The 10,601-nt window shown below is 38.6% G+C and overlaps 1 protein-coding gene and 1 pseudogene across 3 annotated transcripts; both read left to right on the top strand.

Annotated features, from left to right (window-relative positions):
- Window positions 1–5,066: 5,066 nt before the first annotated feature.
- On the top strand, window positions 5,067–7,973 carry LOC147925046 (uncharacterized). Of its 2 annotated transcripts, none has more exons than XM_087489789.1 (7): window positions 5,067–5,296; window positions 5,718–6,089; window positions 6,226–6,453; window positions 6,569–6,923; window positions 7,017–7,141; window positions 7,233–7,368; window positions 7,455–7,973. In XM_087489789.1, exons 2-7 carry the CDS (start codon window positions 5,746–5,748, stop codon window positions 7,692–7,694), a joined length of 1,428 nt encoding a protein of 475 aa, XP_087345915.1. In that variant the 5' UTR covers window positions 5,067–5,296; window positions 5,718–5,745; the 3' UTR covers window positions 7,695–7,973. The 2 variants fall into 2 exon arrangements, with proteins under 2 accessions (XP_087345915.1, XP_087345916.1); XM_087489790.1 differs by having other exon boundaries at window positions 5,115–5,387.
- Window positions 7,974–8,253: 280 nt separating this feature from the next.
- Window positions 8,254–10,333, top strand: LOC104753268 (U-box domain-containing protein 17 pseudogene; annotated as a pseudogene). The gene has a single exon (XR_015583413.1). The product of XR_015583413.1 is annotated as a U-box domain-containing protein 17 pseudogene (transcript).
- Window positions 10,334–10,601: the final 268 nt, after the last annotated feature.

Below are 10,601 nucleotides of genomic sequence, written 5' to 3'. Positions count from 1 at the left end.
TCGCGTAACATAGACAACCGAAGGTTCTCAAATCGGTGTACTCTGGTGTCTTACTTGTGAGCTTCTCATACGGTGTTTTGTTTTCCAATAATGGAGAAGGAGTTCTGTTGATAAGAAACACGACAATCAAAATACAATCGCCCCACAACGATAAAGGAAGATTGGATTGGAAAAGAAGAGCACGAGCGACATTCAAAATGTGTTGGTGCTTCCTTTCAACGACGAAGTTCTGCTCTGGAGTTTCTGGACAAGAATGGTAAGCTACAATTCCTTTGCTGCGATAAAGATCAGCAAACTTTAGCTCCGGAGCATTATCCGACCTTACACTGCGAACCTTCTTATCAAACTGAGTCTCCACCATTTGTAGAAATCAGGAAATACTTTCAACACATCACTCTTCAATTTGGGCAAGTAAATCCAAGTTACTCTGCTATGATCATCCACTATTGTCAAAAAACATTTAAACCCTTCCACTGTTTTTTCTGAAAACATTCCCCAAATATCGATATGTAACAGATTAAAAAGTGCAAAACAATAATTGTTTCTATTAGAATATGGCAATTTCTTCTGTTTTGCTCTTTGACAAATATCACAATGTATAACCCCTTTATTCCTTTGTTTAGAAATGCCAAGAACGTCTGTAATCATATCAATCCGAGAAAAAGAAGTGTGACAAAGTCTCTTATGCCAAACAGCAGAATCTATTACAACATTCAAACTACAAGAAGATAGTTGTCTTGAATCTGTAGGATCTTCAAAATCCAACAAGTAAAGATTAGCAATCCTTCTACCTCTTCCAATCGTCAATCCTTTGATAGGATCCTGTATCAAGCAAGAACTAGGATCAAAGATAACACGAGAACAAGGGTCTGTAGTCAGCGAACTTATACTGAGAAGATTCAGCCTGAATTCCGGTATATACAGAACATTCCTCAAACTGATAGAACCATTGATCACCACTGTACCAATACCAGCTACCATAACTAAACTTCCATTGGGAAGATTAACATGCTGACGAATAGACATATCAAGATCATCAAATAAACTCCTATCAGGACTGACATGATGAGTGGCACCAGAATCAAGAGGTTGACTGAGGAACAAGGTGGGAGTTGAAATACGCAATGAAGTTCTGCAACTGGTCTTTAGACAAGTTCCCAATTAAACTCTCTAAACCATCAGATTTCTTGTCAGTAGGGCCAATCGTAGCAGAAAATTGGGTTGTAACAGCAGGAGACAGATTAGACGATTGAGAAGACTGAGAAGATGCAAATTGTTGCTTCCTAGGCTTCCATCCAGGTGGATAACCGTGTAACTTGTAGCAACGATCCACAACGTGGCCAGTAAAGCCACAATGAGAGCAAATCGGTTTATCCTTCTTATGAGACTGATATGCAGCATTAACAGATCCAACAGAGGTGGGAGGAACAGTGACATTCATCACTCCAGGATGTGGCACAACATTCCCAACCTGAAAAGCAGCTGGTACAACACTGACACCAAATTGTCTCTGACTATCATCTTGATCTAAGATGTTGTAAACTTCAGCAATATCAGGTAGAGGCTTCTTCATGATGATTTGACCCCAGATGATAGAGTAAGACTTGTTTAAACCAGCCAAAAACTTGATGAGCCGTCCTCTATCAACCTTCGCCTGAAAATTGCGTTTGCTCACACAGTTGAAAGAACGACAACACAAACATGATTCAGTAGGTTCACTGCCTATTGTGCAGATCTTTCCATATCATAGTAGCATCATCAAAGTTCAAAATACTACCATATATCTGCTTAGAAACAGCATTCAACATCCATGATTTGACCATACTGTTGCATCTAGACCAGATCCGAAAGATAGGATTACCTAGGACGAGGAAGAGAACCATCGATGAAAGCGAGTTTGTTCATTACATCAAGAGCAATCTTCATCGCAGAGCACCAGTGGTTGTAGTTCGTACCATCAAGACGATCCGCAACAAGAGAGAGGCCAGGATGATCAGCGTTGTGAAGGAAAAACGGTGAGTGTGGACTATCCACAATATCGATCTCAGAAACGGAGGTGATTGGAACACCTAGAGCTGGATCTACCATAATCGAAGAGAGAGAGCTCATCGGAGCTTTCGATTTTGATGCAGAACTCCCAGCACCGGTGGATTTACCCAGACGACGAGTAATTTTCCGGATTGGAACTCCCACATCGACACAAACAAGCACACAACAAATCACCAACAATAAAATGATCAGAATAGAGAGAAAACAAAATCTGAGCTAAGCATATAGCTCTGAAACCATGTTAGTTGAGTGGAACGAACAAAATCAATGAAGATGGTAGAGAAGAGAGGAAGAAGATAAGAATGGAAAATGATTATGTTATTCATAGTTAATATGTGATACAAAGGTTATATACAAGTAAAGCTTATCCGGTACTAACCGGTTATTTACATAACCATGATTAAACCATCATATATCTAATAGGAACTAAAAGAACAGTTTCAGAAATGTGTACCCATGGCCAATAATCTTCATTGGAGATGCTAGAAGTGCCACGTTTTTTCTCAGGTAAACTACTGTTTTACAGATTGCAAGATGCACATCTTAGATAACCATGTGCGCAGATTTGAACCCGAATCCAATGCTCGTCCTAAGCATGTGGATGGGGTTTTGGCTGACATGATACCCTCTGGGATTGGAAGCCTGTTGATGCGGCAAAGGCAGCAAATCTGATCAAGGATAGAATTAAGAGCATGGAAGAGTTTGTTTATGTTAATGGATGGTGTAGTGATTGGCCTGTGACAGAGGATGCAGAGCGAGAAAACATACTCAAAAGAGTTTGCTGAGGTTCTTTTATCTTCTTGCCCCAAGGAGAATAAAACTCTTTCATGTACCCTTTGGGAGTGGTTGATGAATTACACATAAGAGAATCTAGAACTATCTACATGTCTTGGGTGGTATCTTGATAAATGTAGCTTCTTTAGGATCAGAGGGTACAGCTAGGCTAGATGACAGTCTCGATGTCAAGATTATGAACCTGGAGGTATTAACCAAGTTAGTTCATTTATAGTACAGTAACCCATAGTCTCATGTCTCATTAGTATTGTCTCTATATTCTTAAAAGGACAATACTTGGTGTGAACATTTTGTATGGCAAGTAATACTAAATATAAACAAAATATTTACTTCAAATTAAAATCAGAAAAAAAAACAAAATAATTAGAAAAAACAGAATCTATATTATTTTGTTTGACGTCCCCTCTTTTATTAGTATTTAGATTAGGGATTTTGTATTTATCTATTTCTTTTATTTATCATCTTAGTCCTAACACAATATTAGAAGTTTGAAAAATATGTGGGAATCCTTTTGTTATGAAAATCATTAAAATATATTAATTTAGTTGAACTCAAATCGATACATATAATCTCGTTTAATTATAAAATCTAAATCTTAATTCTTCTTTATAAACCCAAAACGACATATAAAATCATTTTGATATTTTCCTTTGTAAACCTAAAAGACATATAAATTTATTTAATATTATAAAATCTAAACCATAATTCTCATTTCTAAACTCAAATCTCTATTTATAAACCTAAAAACCGACATAAACTCTCATTTAACAGTATCTAAACCCTGAATTCTCATTTGTAAACCCAAACTGACGTATAATGTTGTTTAATTAAAAATTGAAATCATAGTACTTTTATATAAATTCAAAGTGATATTTAAACTCATTTAATAAAAAATATACTGTATATTTTTGTTTACTTATTTTGTTTTATTTTTGTGATTTTAATTTTGATTTATTTTTAAATATAATATTATATGGCATCTTTTCATTGGTTTATCAAAGAGGAGGTGAACAAATGAGTTATTTATGTATTTTTATATATAATATTACTTGGCATTTTTCATTATTTTTAAAGTATTTTTCTTCTTGAAATTTTCTTTAACTCTTTGCAACATTTTATCTACTAATATTAAACATGTAGAGAATTATTTATGTAATTGCGCTCTCTTTATCTATCTTACTATCCTCCACATATACATATATCCAAAAGAAATAAAAATTAAGACCACATCAAAAAGAAGATCATTAGCCTTCTTATTACTATCATAACTCTTGAAGCTCAATTTCCCTTGTTGACTTGTGTTCTTATAAATCCACTGAAATTTATGAGGATGTGATGCCTAAGGGTGATAAGATCGTCTCTTGGATTCTTGACTATCCAAAAATCGATCGGGATATCTCAAATAGTAAAGGGTTACACAATTGTGAGATATGATTAGCAGTTTTGAGTATAGTATGGTGCATGGTAAGGAAATAAGGAAAGCTATTATGATAAGAAACACAATATGCTAATCTATGAGAAGAGGTTGGGTGAGTTGAAACCATTTGTGACAGAGAAAGCACTAAGAATCGGAGAATGCTAATCAGCAGAGAAAATATGCGCCAACGCTTTAAGTGAAGTATGAGGAGAAGGTATTAAAACAAGATGATTATACCAAATGTTTCTTAAATGTTGTAAGAAATATTCTTCAAAGAAAAAACTCTCCAAGATTTGAATTAGTAGCGGAAGATATGGAGTGTATTTATATCCAGAAGATATGGACTGTATGTATGGAGTGAATATTTTAACTGAATTTAACTAATTTTTTAAAAAAATAAACTTTAAACTAATGAAAAACTGACATGTGTTAAATAAGTCTTGAGAAATTCTCAAGAGTTCTCAAACGAGAATCGGTACTCAAATGTCTCTTCTACTTTTTTTTTTTTCTTTTCTAAACTGTTGAGAATCCTTGTGAAAACCTCCTACTGAACATGCTCTAATGAATCATGTTGTTTTGCTGTTGCTCTTTTTTGAGATAAATAAAGTGAGTTATGTTTTTTGAGATAAGACCACGGTTGTTTAGATAACTTGTGTATCTCTCAATGAATCGACGCAGATCTAAAGCCCATTTGAGCGCCTTACAAAACAAAAACTCGGCCCAAATCTGCGTTGAATAAAAGAACATAAAGCTGACGTGGCGAACACTGATTCGTTATACTATCGTGTCGAGCGTATTTTTTCTCGCGTCGCCACGATTTGGCAATAACCCTGCAGAAAATAAAAAATGGGAAATGGATTATAAGGTGACCTTCGTCTTTAGTTGACCATCAAAACTAGAACGCTCTTTCTCCGTAGGAAAGGGGAAAGCCAAACAAAACAAAACAAAAAAAAAAAAAAAAAAAAATTATCCATCCATCGAAGCCCATTGGTTTCGGAGCTGATCGGTCTCTGTTTTCTTTCTACTCTACATATCGTAAGCTTCCTCCTCCTTCTTTTATCTTCTTCTATTTTCCCTCAATTGCTTTCTCCCCGGAATGTTTTCGTTTCTCCAATCGTGATTTCTTGTGAGTCGTCGCTTCGCATCTGTGTCTTCTTTTTCTTAAATCAGATCTGTAGTTGATTTTATCGATCGGTGTTCTTAGATCTGTTTCCCCCTGTTTTAGTATCGAATTTATATGTATGGATCGGAGAAGCTCTGATAGATCTGGTTTTTAGATCGACCGAGTCAAATGATTGACTCGGTTTACGTAATTGTTCAGATTCATTGATTTTGAGCTAGTTAGCCTAGCTGCGAAAACTTTGATTTGTGAATTCTACAGCTAGATTGTGAATCTGTGGTGCATGCGTTTCGATTTGTGTGTTTTAGAAGCTTACTAGGTTTGTGATTTGTACAGAAGCATAGAAACTTGATCGGGTACTAGAATGGGAGGAGGATTTAGAGTTTTGCATTTGGTGAGGCCATTTTTGGCTTTCTTGCCTGAGGTTCAGAGTGCTGACAGGAAGGTGCCATTCAGAGAGAAGGTTATCTACACTGTCATCTCTCTCTTCATCTTTCTTGTCTGCAGTCAGCTCCCACTCTATGGAATCCATTCCACGACCGGTGCGGATCCCTTCTACTGGATGCGTGTCATTCTTGCTTCCAACCGTGGAACTGTCATGGAACTCGGTATTACTCCTATTGTCACGTCTGGACTCGTGATGCAACTCTTGGCTGGTTCCAAGATTATTGAGGTTGACAACAATGTTCGTGAGGATCGTGCCCTCTTGTAAGTGTTTTTTGTTTCTTCATTATGAATTATGGGACATTACATTACATGTTTAGTCGAACTGTTTCTTATGTCTGGTTTGAGTTGACCCTGTCGTTACTATAGTTCTTATTCTGTGTTTGTACTTATTTTATAGGAATGGTGCTCAGAAACTTCTTGGTATTCTGATTGCCATCGGTGAGGCTGTTGCATATGTTCTTTCTGGAATGTATGGTCCCGTTGGACAGCTTGGTGTTGGAAATGCCATTCTCATCATCCTCCAGCTTTTCTTTGCTGGAATCATTGTTATCTGCCTTGATGAGCTCCTTCAGAAGGGATATGGTCTCGGCTCAGGAATCTCCCTTTTCATTGCCACTAACATCTGGTAGGTCAACTTCTCTTCCTCACTTTTAAAAACCATTCCTTGCTGTTTTGGATTCCTAGGACAAGATCCTTTTCGGTAAATTCGATTCATAATAGTTTATATTGATGATATGCAGTGAAAGCATTATCTGGAAGGCATTTAGCCCAACTACCATCAACACCGGGCGTGGAGCTGAGTTTGAAGGTGCTGTTATTGCACTGTTCCATATGTTGATAACCAAGTCCAACAAGGTTGCGGCTCTCCGTCAAGCTTTCTACCGGCAAAACCTTCCGAATGTTACCAACTTGCTTGCCACAGTCTTGATCTTCCTGATTGTGATCTACTTCCAAGGTTTCCGCGTGGTTTTGCCTGTGAGATCAAAGAATGCCCGTGGACAACAGGGTTCTTACCCAATCAAGCTGTTCTACACCTCTAACATGCCCATCATCCTCCAATCCGCTCTTGTCTCAAATCTTTACTTCATCTCTCAGGTACAGTACAGACATTCTTTCGACTTCACTGCATGAGATTTTATCTTTACAAACAACAATATGTTGACATTGAATTTTCCTCGTGGTCAACAGCTTCTCTACAGGAAGTTCAGCGGAAATTTCTTTGTAAACCTTTTGGGACAGTGGAAAGAATCTGAGTACAGTGGACAATCTATTCCAGTTAGTGGTCTGGCTTACCTCATCACAGCTCCAGCAAGGTAATGCAGTGTCTTTCAATATTCAATATAGTCGATCAAAGTGGTATGCATCAGCCAGTTTGACTAATATATGTTACTATGATGTTTGCAGCTTCTCGGATATGGCGGCTCACCCGTTCCATGCACTGTTCTACATTGTGTTCATGCTCACTGCTTGTGCTCTTTTCTCAAAGACATGGATTGAAGTCTCTGGATCTTCTGCTAGGGATGTAGCTAAGCAGCTCAAGGTAATAAAATCGTAACAGCTCTCTACATAAACCTGAATGTTTGCATGGTGTTGGATATCTGACTCAGAAAATTATGTTTATCACAGGAACAACAAATGGTGATGCCAGGACACAGAGAGTCAAACTTACAGAAGGAACTGAACAGGTATATCCCAACAGCTGCGGCTTTTGGAGGAGTGTGTATCGGTGCACTCACTGTTCTGGCTGATTTCATGGGAGCCATTGGGTCGGGAACTGGAATTCTGTTGGCTGTCACCATCATATACCAGTATTTCGAGACCTTTGAAAAGGAAAAGGCCAGTGAGCTCGGCTTCTTCGGGTTCTAAGTTAGCTTAAAGAAGGTGTAAAACTTTGCTGAGGCAAAAAGCAGAGCAGAAGAGGCTTTTTAGCTTCTGTGCGCACCTCAAACAGACAATTTGTGGTGGCACTTGGGGTTAGACTACTGTTTTTTTGTTGTTTAAATGAAATTTTCTCTTTAGTCGTTTACGTTTTTTTTTTTTTGTTACTTTTTACAAGTTAAAAGAACTTATGTGATAGACGCTTTTCTAATGTAATGTTTCTAGGAATTTCACTCTTGACCAAATAAACAATTTTACATTCTTGAATTCAAAAGCAATTTATTATCTCATCGTACCAAACCAACCAATGTGAAATGTTTTGTCGGAGCCATGCGTTGTACCACTAAAAACCAACTCTTGTTATTTCATACAACAGATGACATGAATAGCGTATGAGAACACAGACAAAATCTCCAAGTTGTAATTGATCTCAACTACCAGCCTAATGCAGAGAATGGTCAGTGTGACTAAATAGTATGATCCGTTACAATGTTACATACTTGCACTTTAATTTCAGCATTCATAACAACGAATACATTTTTTTTTTTTCAGCTTTCTGCCAAACGCGTTTTAAGCAGCTTCTTCTTCTTCTACCTAAATATATGAGACCTTAGGCTTGTTTGATTTGGGCAAAAAGAAGACGAGCTACAACTGGTTTTTGTAGCCATCTCCATCATCAACATGGCCACAGAGGCGATATTTACATCCTTACGACTAAGGAGCTCGCCGTCACTGGAAGCATTTTTGACAACAACCGTTGATCTCTCCGACGTCTCTCTCGTTCGAACACTAGCTTCAGTTTCAGCAGAGCTCATCTCGTGCTTCCGCAGCGTACGTTTCTCTTTCCAACGCAGAAACGCACGTTCCCTACTTCGGAAGATTGAGGTCTTACTCGTCTTGTTCGAATACCTCGCCGACGACACTGTTCGTTGATCGCAACGAGGAACTGCTACGGCAAAGATTATATTCTTTCCTTGAAGGATTTGAGAACGGCGAAATACCTAATACGGATGAACTGAGATCCTTCTTCGTTGAGAAATTAGGGATCAAGGATCCCAAACGTTGCAGAGATGAAATCGAGTTTTTAGAAGAGCAGATTTCGAATCACGACTGTGATGATTTGGAGCCTTCAAGGTCTGTGATTAACGGGTTTGTAGCTATCACACGGTATTGCATGTATTCGTTGTTTGGGTTTGAAGATGGGTTGGATTGGAGTATCATCGAGAACTCCAAGAAACTGAGGAAATGTTTAGTTGCGGAGGAGATCGTGGACACGTTTACAACACTACCAAAGGATTTTGTATGCTCCATCTCTCTTAGTTTGATGAAAGATCCTGTGATTGTTTCCACTGGACAAACTTATGATCGGAGCTCAATCGTTAGGTGGTTTAAAGAAGGTCACTCTACTTGTCCCAAAACAGGACAAAAGATTGTGGACTCTTCTTGTGTTGTTCCTAACCGAGCTTTGAGAGACTTGATAACACGTTGGTGCGCTGCAACGGAGTTTGGAGAGTCACCCGACGAGGAGTCTCCTGCTTGGGTTATGCAAACGAGAGCTTCAATGAAAGCAACTAAAGCCACTGTATTGATTCTCATACAACATCTAGCTGGTGAGTCAGAGTTAGCTCAGGTAGTGGCGGCAAGAGAGATCCGTCTTCTAAGCAAAATAGTAAGGGAAAGAGGTGAACTGATCGCAGAAGCAGGTGCAATCCCACATTTGGTTAGGCTTCTTAAATCCCAAAACGCTGTTACGCAAGAGCAGTCGGTTACAGCAATGCTTAATTTGTCTGTATGCGAATGCGAGTTAAACAAGAGCCTGGTCATGGAGGAAAATGATTGCCTTGAGTCTATTGTGAGTGTTCTCGCCTCGGGTCTTACTTTGGAAGCTCGAGGGAACGCAGCAGCCACATTGTACTGTCTTTCTACAGTACATGAATATAAGAAACGGATCGCAAACGCTGTTGGCTGCATCGAATCACTTGTATTGCTGTCTCAAAATGGAAAGCCGAGAGGGAGAAAAGATGCTATCAACGCTTTAAGTGGTATATGGAGAGATCCAGATAATCACAGTAAGATGATAAACTCGGTAGGAGTGTTAGCTCTAGTGAAAGCTTTGGCGGATAAGGATGAGGCTGTGGCGGAGAGAGCGGTGGTAGTGTTGGCTGTAGTAGCGAATAATTCTTTAGGCGCAGAGACTATAGGAAGAGAGGAATCAGCTGTGGCGGGGCTCATTGAATTGATGAGATGTGGAACACCAAGGGGGAAAGAAAATGCGGTTGCTACCTTGTTACATCTCTGCGTAAACGGTGGAGCAGTTGTGGTGGAGAAGGTGGTGAGAGCACCGGATCTTACTGGTTTGACCCAAAACGTTTTGCGCACGGGTACAGACCGAGGTAGGCGGAATGCGACTTCACTCCTTGGTTTGTTTCTTAACGGGTGCGAAAACACAGCAATGATGCGGTCTGGTAATAGAGAAGGGGGTTTTGAAACCCATGTCTCCCTACCACCCATTTCTGTTCCCGTATCTGTCTTGTGATCTTGTTATATAAATAAATATATATGTACATAATAAACCTTGGAAAAATAGTGTTTAAGGGTTCAATGAAGAAATATAAGAAGAGTTCTATTGTTTTCACTTCACTCTTTCAGGTTTAACCACATGAGAATTGAAACCAATCAACCATAAAAAGTTGAAAACTACTAGAACAGAGAGTTAATACAATGTGAACAATGCAGAGGCAAAGGCTTTTAATGACACAGGAACTGTTGCTTCTTTCTTTGTTTTTTAGTTGCACGGATCCTAATTTGAATTTGCTTGTTCCCTAAGTTAACAAAAGAAGATAAATACACTCATATCTACTGTATTGAGTCACCTTAACTCTGGTACAATTTTTA

Source organism: Camelina sativa, chromosome 16, assembly GCF_030686135.1.
Source record: "Camelina sativa cultivar CO46 ecotype springtype chromosome 16, ASM3068613v1".
Taxonomy (NCBI): domain Eukaryota; kingdom Viridiplantae; phylum Streptophyta; class Magnoliopsida; order Brassicales; family Brassicaceae; genus Camelina; species Camelina sativa.
The sequence above is the reverse complement of the archived record's forward strand: the minus strand, read 5'-3'. Positions and strand labels throughout refer to the sequence as shown.

Excerpts from the sequence above, each read along its gene's own strand:
- LOC147925046 (XM_087489789.1), top strand. The coding sequence starts at position 5,746 with ATGGGAGGAGGATTTAGAGTTTTGCATTTGGTGAGGCCATTTTTGGCT. Across the intron at positions 6,924-7,016 it reads ATCTTTACTTCATCTCTCAG|CTTCTCTACAGGAAGTTCAG; the intron begins GTACAGTACAGA and ends CGTGGTCAACAG. Across the intron at positions 7,142-7,232 it reads CTCATCACAGCTCCAGCAAG|CTTCTCGGATATGGCGGCTC; the intron begins GTAATGCAGTGT and ends TGATGTTTGCAG.